Genomic DNA, 16,206 nt, shown 5'->3' on the forward strand with positions numbered 1-16,206 from the left:
TGCTGCCACATATGCTGTAGATTTGGTTTTTCTCACCTTCTCACTAGAGAAATTATTTGTCTCTGAGGAAATTACAGGAAGGGCATTAGGTGGCTGTTGGTACTTGAGTAATACCACCTGGGTCCTTACCATGAAAAGATATCCATTCCTAGTGAGGACACAGGTGACATTACTCACATACCAGATGACAAGTGCATTCTCAATCCAGTAAGCTTGAAGTATTTCTTAATTTATAGAATCATAGAATCAACCAGGTTGGAAGAGACCTCCAAGAGAGGTTTTCCTATGGGCAATATAGGATGATATCTGAGATGAAGAGCTTGCAACTGTGCAGCTGGGACTGGAAGGAGCAATGGAAAATTACAGTCTCAGGTGAATACCTCAGTAGAAAAGGGTTGGGTTTTTGGGTTTTTTTTTGGTTGTTGTGAACATGACATGCCTGTGCTTTATTTATTTGAGAAGATTTGTGGTTATAGTGGGTGGAAATAGGTGCAAATGATTAAAGGCATTGCCAGGAATGGTTTAGGGTCATAGTCTGCTATAACATTTCATTTTCAGGCTTTTCTTGCCTATGGCCTTGAAATAGAATAGCTCTCCTTGGGATGGAAAATGCAAAAGCACATATTCCTTTGGAATCTGTATGTAATCTGCCAAGGCAGAGCTGAAAATGAGGAAAACATGTTCTCAAAATGTTAAGAAAATATGAGGAGTCATGGGCTCTAGTCCCTTTCAGACAAACATTTTAGTGATACTTTCATTCTACTCATTCTCCCTCACAGAAAAATGTTTTCTGAGCCTTGAAAAGCAAGATTCTGGGATCAACTGTGACAGGCAGGCAGTCAGGAGGATGCTATCTCAATTTGCCAGGAGGATGTTATCTCAATTTGCATCCCTGGTGGTTGGAGCAACTTCCAGGAACAACTGGAGATGTAAAGTTAATCTCTGTAAAAAGCGAGGGTGCCACTTGAAGCGAACCAGTGGGAAATAAAGAATGACACCACTGAAAATGAACAGGGCAATGTAGAGGATCTCAATTTCTGGTTGATCAATGATGGGAGCTAACACCAGGTAGACAGCTGCCATCAGCACAATGATTGGGATGATAATTGGGACCTGTGAAAAAAAAACATCAGTATAAAGACTCACATAATCTTGGGCCACTGTGGGCCTGGACAACCCTGAAACTTCTGCAGGAGGCTTTTTAGATGAAACCCTGCTGCAACGTGAGGCATCATCTAAAAATCCCAATTAATCCAGACATCCTGTTTCCCAGCCCACTCCCGCTACAAGGCTGAGCATCCCTGCCAGAGCTACACCACTGCTACAAACCCCTGGTCTCCTCTATCCTCCTAGACCTGAAGACTCAAACTACTACTTTTAGTGCCCTGTGTGTTCTTGCTGTTCCTGTTGCCTTGGATCTAAAAGTTGAACTGTAGACAAAACACACAGTAATGAAGGGGTTTGCATAACTGAACCTTAGCACCCTTGGGCTAAACCCTTCATTCATGTGTTGACAGGCAATCTCAGAGTCTGTTCCTGTAAGCCTGGTCAGTGAGCATTTTAATTTAAATTTGAAGCCATTTTCCCTCAAAGGCTACTGATTGCACAAGACAAAATATTTCACAACAAGGTGAGATTCATTTCACTGCTCAAGCTGAGATTTTCCTTTTGCGCCTTTTGTGCAACACAAGTGATATTGATCAAAGGTGTGAGCATTCACCTGTGAGAGCATGGAGAAGACCTGCTTTTGGCTTCGCCTGTCTTGTGCTCTCCTCTCTCCACTGTGTTCTAACACTTTTGGCAAAGTGGTATTAAGAATTACTGTTTTCAAACCAAGGGAAATCTTTCCATTCAGTATAACCCTGCAACACGCACACAGATCTTGCAGGACATGAGCCATTGTGAGTTGACTTGGAAGCTTCAGCCATGAGATGCTTCTAGTTAAGGAAATTCAGGCCAGCAAGCCAAAGGCTGCAGCAGGCTGACATCCTCGCAGGAGCAGGATTGGAAGATTGTAGGAGTTTTAAACAGTGTATGAAATGCTACTGCAGTGACAAAATTTCTTTTCCTCAAATCCCATTCAGCCAGCAAGTTGGATGATCATTCTCATTCAACATCCTAATTCCAGGACAGAGTCACAGAGGCTAAAAGACTAGACTACTGCTCTTATCATGCTAAGTCCAATAGGATGCTCAATATTGCTTTGCATAGCCTAGCAGTGTCGGCCTGTCCTCTGTCTCCTGGAGGAATCCCGTGAAAACCAGGATATTCAGTCAGCTTGCCTCAGATAAAAGTCACTGTCCTGCATTCTCATAGATATCCTGTTCCCAGAATCTCTTCCATAAAAATAGATTCCTCACTCACTGAGGGAGTGCTGCAGCTCATGTGGTTCATGGCACTGGGGGAAGAATAGGTAGTTCTTGATTTTCTTCAATTCATCTGTTCCGTGGGGAACAAACTGCTCCTTGAGCAGTCTTAAAGGACTTGGGACATTCTGCCTGACCTTTTTGTCTTCTGAAAGGTTTTTACACCAGGGCTACCCTCTGAGGACTGTGACCAAGTTCTGAGAGCATAAACACGGGATTGCATTGTTGATCAGAATCATCCTTAATTTTCCTCTTAAATCTCTCAGAAAGAATGAAAGTATGGTAGATGAATTTTCCAGAGTGAGGAGGCAGTGCATTATTAGCTTATCAAGAGAGAGAACTCAGACGTGACTTACGCCTGTATTTTCACACTATCTTGCCTCTTGTTGACTTTGCTGAGACAAAACATGAAATGAAAAAAAGAAGGATAACCACACTAAATTCATAAGCAGCCAGCCCTAGTGCTCTCTTCCTTCATAATGCTCTCTTGGTCATTTGGGCACTACAGAAAAACGCCTTGAAGGATTAATGTTATTACTTCACCTTGTAAGCTCTTGGAAGTTCTGGTTTCTTGATTTTTAAATACAGGAGACCAGAAATAGTCATGCCATAGAAAAGCCATGCTATAAAACTGGAAGAAAACAACAACAACAAAAGGCAGCATTACACTGGGAGTGAAAACCCCAAAGGATATCAGGCCAAAATCCCAGATGTTCAAATCTCCAATTAAAAAGGAGAATATTGATGCAAATTGAGTAGTTCTCCTATTAGTTTCCTTTGCAGCACAAGCAATGAGAACTTTAGAATTATCTGAATATTATGGATTTCTTGCCATATGAGGATTAAGTATATAGTGACAGAAGCACTCATGTATTGCAAAGATGCTGGTTCCTGAACTCTTTCTTTCTCCCATCCTCCCCCCCCCCCCCCCCCCCCCCCCCAATATTAGAAAGCAATAGCCCAGGCTCAAAACAACAACAACAACAAACAATTTAAAGAAAAGACTTTTAAAAGAATATACTTCTAAAATAATGTCAAAAGCCAGGAGCACAGGGGATGCCAAAAAGAAACACTCTACAGGAACGTTCTGCATACATACCTGAAAAAGTTTACCATGCTGGTGAAGGTTCCTGATGTTATCATAATTAAAGACATAGCTGATGTAAACAGCAGAGCAGGGCAGGGCGTGAGGCATCGCACATGAGCCATAGACAGAATGTCTGGCTGAAAGCCAAAGCAAAACAATATACCATCATGTCATGTACTCAGACATCCTTACTCATCCACCTCAGCTGCTGGTAGGATCTCTGCCTGCAGCCAGAGACCATCTTAGTCATCAAACTAGTATAAAGGCAACTCTGAGGATTGTAAACATGCAAACCTCCCTCAAGAATTTCTTTATTTTGTCTCACTGGTTTCCTATCAAATACACTCAGTTTAGGCAGGCAAAATGAGATTTTCTAAGTGCTAGTGCAGCAGTCTAAGGAATTCTGAGGCAAATTATCTCTCATTGTGCTCGGGCCCTCTGTCATGTCACTCTAGGACTTGACTTCTCTTGGGTTGACTAGAAAATTGGACCCTCTGTCATGTTGCTCTAGGGCTTGACTTCTCTTGGGCTGACTGGAAAATGAGGTAAGGACTAGTCTTGAAACATTTATGCAACTAATCACAAAGCAAATCAGAACATGAAAAGAATTGTCATCTTCTTTATTGTTTGGTTCATTGGGAAGGTTTAATGAGAAAGGGTTTTTTTGGGATTTTTCCCCAAATAAAATATGATGCAAAGATTTCTGCTACAGCTGAATGTTTGAGAAGTGGCATAAATGCTCAGCTTTTAGTCTGGTATGGTCAAATTCAGACCATATGTGAACTGCTAAGAGCTTGCCACAATACAGCAGATACTGTCATCAGTAAGAGGAGCTGTGGAACCAATAACTATTGAAACCAGTAACCACCAACCCAGTCTTCTCCACCAGCCTGGTCATTCATATACATAAAAGATTTCCTCCTATGTACAAGGAGTGGAGCTGGTGCAGAATGGAATCCTTCACACTTGAAATCAGAAATGCCAGGTGGCATGGGGAGAAAGGATCAAGAAATAACAAAGGTCCAGCAGGAACACAGCATACCTGCTCAACACAAAGGAAGGCAAATGCAGCTCAACCCAAGCACTAAGAAGGAGAACGATTGTGGGTAGATGTGGAGGGATGTGCCTGTGAGTAAGGGAGTCCTTACCAGCACTTGCAATTGTGGTAGTGGCCTCAGGAACTTGTATGCCCAGGTACCAGCAACTGGGGAGATTGAGATCCAGGGCAGTTACTGGACTGAATGTGTCTGAGCCCAGCTGCTGGAGGGACTCACACTACATGTATGTTTTTATATATATATATGTTTCCCACTAGCAGCCCCCGATCAGATGGAGAGGAACAAGATGAGGTCCCCAGTGGTGTTTGTGTGAGCAGTGAGTATGTCTGTATCTGCAGATCTGTGTAATCTGCTACCTGTATCTGCATATACACATATAAATATGTATGTGTCAATGTGTATCCATGTTGTATACTTGTGTTTGTGTCTTGGGAATACACACAGAACTTAGCAGTCAGAGCACAGGGCTGCAGCAGTCTGACCTCTGCTTGTCTACCGGTTTTGGCCCCATCTAACAAAACCAGGTGAAAACCCCAGCTAGGGAAGATGTAAAGCTTGGTGTCACCTTGTAATTGCTGTGGATCTTAAAGAGCATAGATCCTGTGCTGTATCTGAACTGGACTGCCCCATGGGAAGGCTGGAACACCTTATCAGCTTACATAGGCAGACTTGCATGCAAAGGCAGCTTGACTGTGCTGGGATACCTTTCCTGTGTGAGCAAAGGTGCCTTATAATATGCAAGCATGGCCAGGTTTATTACTTGAAGCAGGTTTATTGAATAGGTCACCCCAGAGCCTGCGTCAAGTGCTCTGATACAGCAGTATTTCAGTTGTCCATTTTCAAAGCTGTTCTTAAAATGTAATTACGTATCTTCCCAAAATTCCATGACAGAAGAAGAAATTCAGGAGACAACATACACATTATGTGTTAAAAAGATGGGCAAGAAAATCTTTGGGCAAGAAACAAAGTGGCCCTGAACAGCTATCACTCTACTGGTTGAACAAACATTGTGTTTTCCTCTCTGTTTTAGTGTCACAGCAAGGTAAAGTTGCTCAAGGCAAGACAGACACCTTTGTTAATGTCCTTACCATGTGGCCTTCCCTTGCAGCAATGTAGCACACACGACCTCCGCTAAAGAATGTGCCGTTCGATGAGCCAAATGTAGACAGTGCCACCGACAGGGAGATAAGCCATGCCCAGCTGCCCAGGACTTTGTCTCTGAGGTAGGAAAGAGTTCACAGCATAACATCCAAGCCTGTAGGTGCATCGAATACTAATCATAGAACCAGAAAGGTTTCCTCCTCCGTTATTTTCAAGTAATTATTTTCCCCAAAGTCTTTCTAATGTTTTAAAGTCTTCTTTGAGTTTCCATAATATTTAGTCACTGTTAACTTTGTCTTGTACAGACAAGGCAGCTTTTTGCCTATACCTTTCCTGTATACCTTGCAACAGTGTACAAAGCTGTCACAATGGGCAAGCTCCCATCTTTTTGTGTACAGATGTCGCGGTGTGAATCCTGGAGGTACTGATACTACAGTCAACAATATGAGCTTGGAAATAGCTGAAAAATTGTTCCTACCAGACCTTACTCTATGAATAAGAACAGGTGGCTGCAGAAGGACTGTTTACAAGGGTCTGCAGTGATAGGATCACTGAAGATCAGAGAAGGACAAATTGTTTACTTTTTGGCTTTTTCTCCCTGTCAGCAAACCGATGAATGATGTAGACTTGATCATTGTTTTCTTTTTGCAACCAATAATCTAACTTCTCCTCAAAATATTCCAATTGATCTCAAACTAGCACAAGGAGATTTAGATTAGATGTTAGTAACAAGTTCTGCACCATGAGGATGGTGGAACACTGCAACAAGTTGCCAAGGGAAGTAGTCAAGGCCCCATTCCTGGAGATATTGAAGGTCAAGCTCAACAAGGCTCTGAGCAACCTGATCTAATGGAGGATGTCCTTGTTAATTGCAGGGGGGTTGGACTGGATGATCGAGATGCTTGAGCATGTCCAGAGAAGGGCGACGAGGCTGGTGAGAGGCCTGGAGCAGAAGCCCTACGAGGAGAGGCTGAGGGAGCTGGGATTGTTTAGCCTGGAGAAGAGGAGGCTCAGGGGTGACCTTATTGCTGTCTACAACTACCTGAGGGGTGGTTGTGGCCAGGAGGAGGTTGCTCTCTTCTCTCAGGTGGCCAGCACCAGAACAAGAGGACACAGCCTCAGGCTGCACCAGGGGAAATTTAGGCTCGAGGTGAGGAGAAAGTTCTTCACTGAGAGAGTCATTGGACACTGGAATGGGCTGCCTGGGGAGGTGGTGGAGTCGCCGTCCCTGGGGCTGTTCAAGGCAGGATTGGACGTGGCACTTGGTGCCATGGTCTAGCCTTGAGCTCTGTGGTAAAGGGTTGGACTTGATGATCTGTGAGGTCTCTTCCAACCCTGATGATACTGTGATACTGTGATACTGTGATATTTGGAGGTTCCTTCCAACCTAAACCATTCCATGATTCTATGAAGAAATATCCTGCATTATAGCCTCTTTCCCAATACACAGAAGTTGTTAAGCCTTTAACCCTACACGCACATATTTCTGCTACTCTATGAGTCATGATTAAGCCAAAACTATTGTTTGAATCCCAGAATTCTGTTTGAACAACATGTTCAGACATTCATAGTTTGCTTTCTCCATAACAGGTTTACAAGTAGAGTTTGAAGTAAATATTTGAAAGATACATTAATCTTCTCACCTAAAAGTGAAACTTGTCATTCAGAATGAAGCAACATGAAGAATACTAATTGAGTAATGAATTGTGCTAGTTTGAAGCAGGTTAGAATGTTTTGGTGAGAAGAACTATGTTACAGGCTGTGAAAGGAAAACAATGGTGATGTCTGCTTCCCTCAGAAGTCTCGCTGAGGAGTTTGGGAAGAAGAAATGAAAACATTAGATAACACTCTCACCATTTTCTCTCACTCTTGCTTGGGCTGCTGGCTGAGCAACATTTTACACCCTAACCTCACCTTCCATTTGGCCTAACCCACTTTGCTTCTTAACCTCTTGGCCGAACCTCCATTCTTCCTTGGGACTGGGGTAAGGTTAAGAAGGGCAGGGGGAAGGTGCAGGGGTGGTTGAGAGCCCCTCCTGGGGACTCAGGTTTCTGGGAGGGGAGTTATGTTTGTGTATTACCTTTTACCTTGTATATTTCTGTCTATAACTGTATATACTCTAAATATCTGCTTGTATATTGTGCTAAGCTGTAAATATAAGCTTCATTCATATTCCCAGAGCTGGCTGAGTCTATTCTGGGTGATTTCTAAAGTGTGGGGGGGCAGGTAACACCCAAACCATCACATAAATGTAGGTGTTTGGGCTGATTGTCACATACATGTACACACACATACAAAACTAAACACACTAATTGGAAAAAAAAATTATTCAGAAAAAAAATACAAATTCAGAAGTTTTTCTTTATATCAGTACAGAATGTCTTTAAGATGCGTTTCACCTATCCCAAATGTTCATAAAAATCAAGAAATAAGGTTTCCACAACCACAGCAGAGGCTTAACTACCTCAATAATCCTAAAAATGTGTAATTTTTGAAGCTTAATATCTGGTTTACGGTTCTTTAGGATTTGAGTTATTAAGGTACTTGCACTAAACAGAACTGTTTTCCCTTTTTCAGAGTTATGGAGTCTAGGCATCTCCTATGATCATGAGGCTCCATAGTCACAAGATGGCAAGGGAAAACAACATGTGTCACAAAACTTGCAATAAAATCTTTAGCAAGTGTGTATTTTGCATTTTTGAGACTGGTGCTCTGCTGGTTTGACCCTGAAATTGGTACACACTACAGGTGCTAGTGCAAGTTACTTCTTATAAGTAGACAGATCTGTAGCTGCTAAATCACAGTCATCAAAGAAATGCTGGGGGGGAGTTTCATAAGCTCCTTCTATGGCTGCATCTCTCAGCACTGAAGAATGCTTCCCTCTAGCAGTTTTCTTATATGCTGTATGCATTCAGATGTGGTATGTATGTCCTCTTCTGGCTTCTTTATACCACTCCCATCCTTTCTTAATGTCCTGCATAGCTGCGTATCTTGCTCAGGAACCACAGCCACAACACTCTCCTCAGCCTGTGGTTATCTACCTGTCGTCTAGGCTTTTGAATGCCCAGCTTTCTGGTTGCTAGTTCAGTGTATCTTCCTGAATTGCACTCTTGAGGTGAAAAGGTTAATCGGGCAGGGAAAGGAGATGTGTTAAAAAGCAGGAAGCTCACAAATAGCTAGCTAATCAAGAATGAAGGGAAAGGAAGTGCAGGGAAAGTTCATGACACTGCAGCTTAGTGAGGCTTTGTAACGTGTTCAAACAAAGCAGCAGAATTTTGGAAGCTCCTACTTGCAATGACATGAAAGGCTATTAGAGAACACATCCAGCCAGAGCTCAGTCAGATCTTCAAACTGGAGATTTTGTGAAATGCACGCAGAAGCAAAGCTGCTGATGACTTTTTAGGAAGAGGATGAGCAGCAACATAATCTCTGAATATAATGTGTCAGCATTTCTGCCAGACAACTCATTTAGGGCTCTCATGGGTTCTTTGTCTTTGGAAATATTTAGACTAAGGCAAGGTATTCTGGTTAGGAGTCAGTGGTGCCTGTATCTCTCATATCCCTTCCTTCTCTTCCCAGAATCTTTGTCTTGCACAGAACCTATTTAATATCACCAGATATTTCAGGCAACTCTTGAAAAGCACAAGACAAAGATACAGTTACCAATCCATCTATACAATCCTTCTCAAAGGTGCTGCAGAAGTCAGTATCATTTTCCATTTACCCACAGATGGAGAAACTGAACCAAAGTACTCTGGTCTGGTCTGATTTTCAGGTGACAAGTGGACAAGACCAATGCAGTTGTCACCTATCTCATTCCCAAACCACTGTCTCTGCATTAATGAGGCAGCACACTGTCCTCTCCATCCTTTTGGGAATACCTAAAATGTGAACATCTCCTAGTCTCCAGGTCTGGATATGCACCCTTGCTGTATTCTCACCACCTGTGGGGAGACGTTTCTGGTGTGGACTTCACCCCCTCTTTATGACCACTATCCATGGGAAAAATCATGAGCTGGAGTGGAGCCACAGGTTTGTAGTGGGAATGGTAAAAGGTGTGCTGCAGAGCACCCTATCTTGGCAGCCTAGGTGCTCCTTGGAGACCATAGGTCAGATGAGTGTGGTCAGCCTGAGCCTTTGGTTGGGTAAAGCCCTCAAGGCGACAGAGCAGAGACTGGCAACACACTTTCCTACAACAGAGCCTGACCAGTGCAATGCCTCATTCTCAATGGGAATATCATTTGAATCTCCTGAAACACACAAGAGAACTCGTATAATGAACTGGACTTCATTGACTGCATTGCTACATGCATAGCTCACCCCCAAGTGACAGCCACAGCTCCTGAAGACAGCAGTTCAGATGGAGTCATGGCTGCTAAGTAGCTCACATTTACCAGCAAATACAGGCATGTCACCAAAGGAATGGCAATCATGACAGCCCTGGGAAGTGTCACCTGGAAGAGGGATGATAAGAGTGTTAGGTGCAGCACGTTCATGCCTCACTGGCATTTTTTTGTTTTGGTTTGTTTTTTTTCTGTCTTTGCCACCATTCACATCTCTCACTCAAACTCCTTCCTTCACTAAGTTTTTCTACTTAGATCCAGATTCCCAGGTTTTACATCAGTTTCTCAAAGATGTCAGACAAACAGTAAATGTGTACATTTCAAAAGTCAGGGTTTTAGAAAGAAAAGAAACAAGAACAACAAAACAAACAAACAAACAAACAAACTCCAAAAATCTAATTAAAAGTATCTTGGTTAAAAATAGTTGGTTCAGAATGTCTGTTGATTTGTTACCAGTGTATTATGTCTTCTGCAGTGTTGCATCTTCCTACAAATAACCCACTGACATGGATGAAGTATTAGCATGTGTTGCATCACATTTAACTCCTCCACAGGCTAGATCAAAGTATGGCTGAACAAAGAAGATTCACTCCAGGAAGGAATTATTTTTTCTTAAGTGACAGGATGCTATCTTGGAACACCACAGATCACATCAAGGCTCAGTAAAATCAGCAAATACTACTTTATGCAGCTGAAAGATGGGGCAAAAAACAACTGGTAGAGTAATCATAGAATGGTAGAGTTGTTTAGGCTGGAAAACACCTTTAAGATCATTGAGGTCAATCGTTATCCTAACACTACCAAGTCTGCTGCTAAACCATATTCCTAAGCACATGTCTACATGTCTTTTAAACAGCTCCAGGGATGATGGTTTAACCATTTCCCTGGGCAGCTGTTTCAGCGCTTGACAACCCTTTCAGTGAAGAAACTTTTCCAAATATCAAAGAAATCATAGAATCATAGAATCAACCAGGTTGGAAGAGACCTCCAAGATCATCCAGTCCAACCTATCACCCTGCCCTATCCAATCAACTAGACCATGGCACTAAGTGTCTCATCCAGTCTTTTCTTGAAGACCCCCAGGGACGGTGCCTTCTAATGTCAAAAGTAGAAAGACTGTGTATATTTACAGGCCTGAAATATCTGTCTTTGTATTCCACATTTGCACCACAGGACAAGATACAAAGGCCTGTGATGATAGGACAAAGGGCAACGGCTTCAAGCTAGAGAATAGCAGATTTAGATTGAATATTAGGAACAGGTTCTTTACTATGAGGGTGGTGGAACACTGGAACAGGTTGCCCATGGATGTGGCTGGGGTCTCATCCCTGGAGATATTCAAGGTGAGGTTCAACAGCACTCTGGGCAACCTGGTCTAGTTGAGGAGAGTGGGCTGGACTAGATGAACTTTGGAGGTCCCTTCCCACACAGACCATTCTGTGATTCTATGAATTCCTTTACATTGTTGCCTCTACTCTGCAAGAATCTTAATATCAGTGCTCAGGATGCTGTGTTAGGGAGTCCCACATGATCCTAGGATCTTTGCTGCCATTCAGGTTAATATTTAACTGCATGTTTTCATTTATCTATAAAATCTTGGGTGCTATACTGGTAGAAAGCATAATCTATAGCTCTAAAAAGGGATGTTCACTGCTGTAGCATCTAATCTGTGAAGAGGCAATAGGACACAAAGAGGGCTGATACAAGTGAGATATTTCAGGGCATACAGCATATAGAACAATGCCTAAAACCCAGACATTTAAAGATGAGGGTCATTCAGAGTTAGATTCCCTCCCTTAATGTGGTTTGATGTGCTCTGAAGTTCTCCCTTCATGCAATGAGGGGAGGTTAGTGAGGTTTTGATGCATGCATGGTTCAAGTCTTTTAGGGAGTATATGGTGTTAAGAAACCTTTAATGATTATAGAAGCAAGTGCTTTTCTGCATAAATCTAGGTGTCTACAGTGAGATCCTCTAAATACTAAGATGAAACTTTATCTCAAAATAAACCAAGTGCTGCCTAACAGGTTTTTTTTTTCTAGTCAATATGGTACTTCAGCAATTTCTCGTAGTTTGGCTGCTATTTGGCTTCAGTGTTCATTTTTATCCTTTCTGGACACATCCACAGGTTGTCTTGCCACAGAAGACAGAATGAATCAGAAGAAAAGCTCAGCAGTCTTTCTTCAATGCTCTAATTCTATGATTACCCAACTTAACACAGTCCTAGATAGAATCAAAAATATTGGTAGCAGAATTAAATAGAGTAAAACCCAGGTCACTAACTCACCTCAGGCTTTTTCAGTTCCTCAGTTACATAGTTCAGATTGTTCCACCCATCATAGGACCAGAGTCCCTGGTAAAATGCCACTCCAACTGCCCCAATACCTGCAGTGGTGTTTTGAAAAGCATTTTGGAAATTCTGAGTTTGTCCTTTGGCAAGCAGCACCAATCCACCCACCACAATCATCAACAATGCCAAGAGTTTGGCAGCTGTAAAAATGTTCATAATAGACATTGCCAGCCTCACATTGAGACAGTTGATGATAGTTAAAATCAGGATGCAGGCAGCAGCCGTACATTTAACGACAACCTGTGGAGATGAACATCCTGGGTAGAACGGCGCAACAGCATATTCAGCAAAGCTCAGACAGACAGCTGCCAAACCAGCTGGTCTCACCAGGATAACAGAAGTGTAGGCAAAAAGGAAAGCAGGAAAAGAACCAAAAGTCCTCAAGATGTAAATATATTCTCCTCCAGACTCTTTAATTATGGTTCCAAGTTCAGCGTACGACAAGGCTCCAAACATGGCCAGGACACCACACGCTGCCCAGATAAGCAGGCTGCTGGCAGGGCTCCCCATATGATGTAGCACCCACTCAGGGGACATAAAGATCCCTGAGCCTATCATGGTGCCTGCAATTAATGACACTCCACTAATCAGGCCAACCTCTTGCTTCAGTCTTAATTTCTCTTTTCCTTCACTCAGATCTGTGGAAGAATGAGGAGAATCTCTTGTCCTTCTCTTCATTGTGGAATTGTTTGCAGATGTTGTTGTTACTAGATCATGCGGAATAAGACTGAGGCATTTGAATAAGGACTCTATCAGGGTTTTAGGGTTGAGTTAATAATTACAAAAGTCATACTGAACACTGTCAAGAAACATAAACCTACCTCCTGTGTTTTACATTTTCATTACCTGCCTTATCTTGAGAATTTACTGTGGTCAGATTCTGCCAAGGCTAATGATCTTTGAGTCTCACTGCAAGCAACTGTAATGGAAAACATTCATCCCCACCTCAGAATCACTCAGCACCTCACTGGACTGCGTCCCCACTTACCTCACATGTAAGTTGTGCTTTGAATAGTACCTGAAATAAGGATCAGGGAAGCAAAATCCCCATGCAAATATGTACTTTATATATTCCTTGATTAAAAGGCAATGTTCAAACACGTGCTTTAGTGCTCAATCATTTTTGTCATTTCTCACTATAAATTGAACAAACAAACCTGTCTCCCAACATGTTATGGTTTTGCTCAACAAGAACTTTTTCAGTGTCTTAATCAAAGAAACTCTTTTTCTGCACAATAGTAGGGAACAATTCTGGCTTGAAAAAGGAGGAGGAGAAGAGTAAAAAAAAGAATAAAACAGCTTTTTTACAGTCCCTTCTAGGAAATGTATATGAGGCATACACATTCTCATCAGAATGATCTTCAGAGGACTTTGTTGTTATGTACATATAATGCAAAGGCAAGATAAACATACCACAAGCTTTTAGAAATGCCAATGGCCACTACATAGTTATCTAACACCTAAAATTTCAGATTTTGGGGAGGGTTCTGCCATCAATATGAGCAAAAGTGAATTTCCATATGGATTCCTTTGAACTTGAAATAAACTTCACTAATGCAGCTGTAAAGAAGGAGACTTAGTGCAGTCTTTTGCAGACTGCTGTTATGATAGATACCCAAAACCAGGAGTGATATTTTCCTCAGCTCTTTGTGGAAACAGCAGACCTTGAATCTTCAAAACCATCTTTCCTGCTCGACTGAAAAACTATGAGTACAATCAGAGAAGTATTTTTATTGTTTATTATCTTCCAAATATTTTTTATTTCTCTTTACTTTATAAAACAAAACACAAAGGATCTCACTAGTTTTGCAGTTACTGTAAGAGTCCAAGAGTTATCTTTGTAAAATTCATGGGCCCACAAAAAAAACCCAACAAAGCAACACCTATACAAGCAACATAATTTCTTATGCTAAAGCAAATGAAGCTGCATAAATTTTAGCCAGAAGCCTTTAATTTCTTCAAAGACACACAAACCCCCACCCAAACCACCAAATCTCACTAAAGAGTAAAAAGTTTTTAACAGTATAAATCCTATTATTAGATGAAGGATTAATTGGACTAGATGGTCTCTAAAGGTCCCTTCCAACCAAAGCATTCTATAATTCTGTGAAAGAAATAATGATAATGGTTAGGGGTTCATTGTTTTGATTTGATTGTGGAGTGTGTTGGTTGCTGGGGGATGGGGTGCATAATTGATAGTAGAAGCTGTTGCTAAAACCAACTCATAATATTCCTTAGGGACTGATCCCAGCTGGATTCATCCTAATTTCAAAATCACCTATGAAAATTCAGAATTGATCAAGCTGTAGTTTTAACATAAGCAAAAGGTTACTTTATCTGTACCAGGCAGGTTTTTAAGCCTTCCTACCAAAGAGTGAGTTTCGAGATTAAACATGTGCACCTTGCACTGCCAGGGCACAAGTTAATGTGTTTCAAGTTAATGGTTTGCAAAGTACTTGAGAACTTGGAGGGAGGCATTCCAGTAATGCAGAGTATTTCTTTTCACTTGTGTTAAGTGATAGTGCTCTTCTCGTTAGCTGGTTTAGCTATTTGTAGCACATTGTCTTTAAAATGCGTAGTCACAGTGTTAGATGATGCTGGAATCCTTCAGAAGCCTAAGGGTCTGGTTTCTTCTTCACTGTCGACACTCTACTTCTGAGTGCATTCATACATTATTATGTATACCAAAACTAATTGACAATGGATTTGTGGTTAAACTTAAGGAAAACTCGATTTAACTGCAGGCAGTTAAGTATCCTTCCAGTAAGGTAACAAATACACCTCCCTAAGTGTTCTCCTAATGGAGAAGCTTCTTTTCTAAAGTGCAAATAAAAAGTTCTCGGGGAGCTCGAGAGGATCTTCTCAAACCTTTACAGTTCTTCCTCCTGGGGGACTTCAAAAAAAGACTGGATGAGGCACTTAGTGCCATGGTCTAGTTGATTGGTTAGGGCTGGGTGATAGGTTGGACTGGATGATCTTGGAGGTCTCTTCTAACCCGCTTGATTCTATGATTCCATGATTCTAATGTTGGCAAAACAATCAGAATTTCTTTAAATTTAATCACATAAAAAATTCTGTAAGATCATCAGGATTAATTACTTGGTGAACCAGGCAGTCTGATTCAGTCCTGAAAGGAAGATCTGTTCTCAAATCCAAGATCATTGTTACTTAGTTTAACCGCTTCTAGCTAAAGTAATAATGAATCTAATTAATCATGATAAGAACTTGAGGCTATTCCTGTGGAAGTTAAAGCAGTCTGATTGCTTTGGATTTTCTGGACTGGTAAGATATTTTAATCAGTCACCTTTTATAATTTGTCAAAACTGGGTATGTAAAAGGGCATCTCACTGATTCCCTTCAAAAGATGAATATAAGCAAGTGTAAAAATTGAAGTATTGTTTTTTTCCTCTTAATGGAGTAGCAGAGCTTTGTTCTTCAGGCTACCACACCATAAATCCACTAAACAACTCTTACTTTTTCATTTACCTTTGACATTGCAATGGATGGTTGCCATCTGCTGGTGTCTGCTGAAAAAGGCAGCCTTGTCCAGTGAAGCGTGACTCAGTCTGCGATTGACTTTGACATTCTGCATTGCTGATTAAAAAGACACGCTGCAATAAGTATTAGTTCTTTAACATTAAGGTAACACAAATAGATTATACTCGAGTCACAAATGCAAATTCTTCTTAATGTCCTTAGGACTATTTTTATCTCAGAAGTAGCTTCAAGGACTAAAGAAAACTAATTTAAGGTGAAGGTCAATGTCAGAGGTAAGAGCTAGACAAAACATGTGGGCAAATACTTTGCAACATTTATTTATGAGTCCCAGGAGTTGTCTTTAGAAGACAGGTATGGGCCTGGCTTCCCTGACTCATGTTTAGGAAAGAATTATGAATCTCAGAA

At 41.5% G+C, this 16,206-nt stretch overlaps 1 protein-coding gene across 1 annotated transcript; it reads right to left on the minus strand.

The window, feature by feature from the left end:
- Positions 1 to 879: 879 nt before the first annotated feature.
- Positions 880 to 15,895, minus strand: LOC135177196 (b(0,+)-type amino acid transporter 1-like). Its single transcript, XM_064146848.1, has 7 exons — positions 15,790 to 15,895; positions 12,241 to 13,052; positions 9,933 to 10,066; positions 5,600 to 5,729; positions 3,466 to 3,590; positions 2,910 to 2,997; positions 880 to 1,113 (listed from the first exon to the last, which is right to left on the minus strand). Exons 1-7 carry the CDS (start codon positions 15,893 to 15,895, stop codon positions 880 to 882), a joined length of 1,629 nt encoding a protein of 542 aa, XP_064002918.1.
- Positions 15,896 to 16,206: the final 311 nt, after the last annotated feature.

Source organism: Pogoniulus pusillus, chromosome 7, assembly GCF_015220805.1.
Source record: "Pogoniulus pusillus isolate bPogPus1 chromosome 7, bPogPus1.pri, whole genome shotgun sequence".
NCBI lineage: Eukaryota > Metazoa > Chordata > Aves > Piciformes > Lybiidae > Pogoniulus > Pogoniulus pusillus.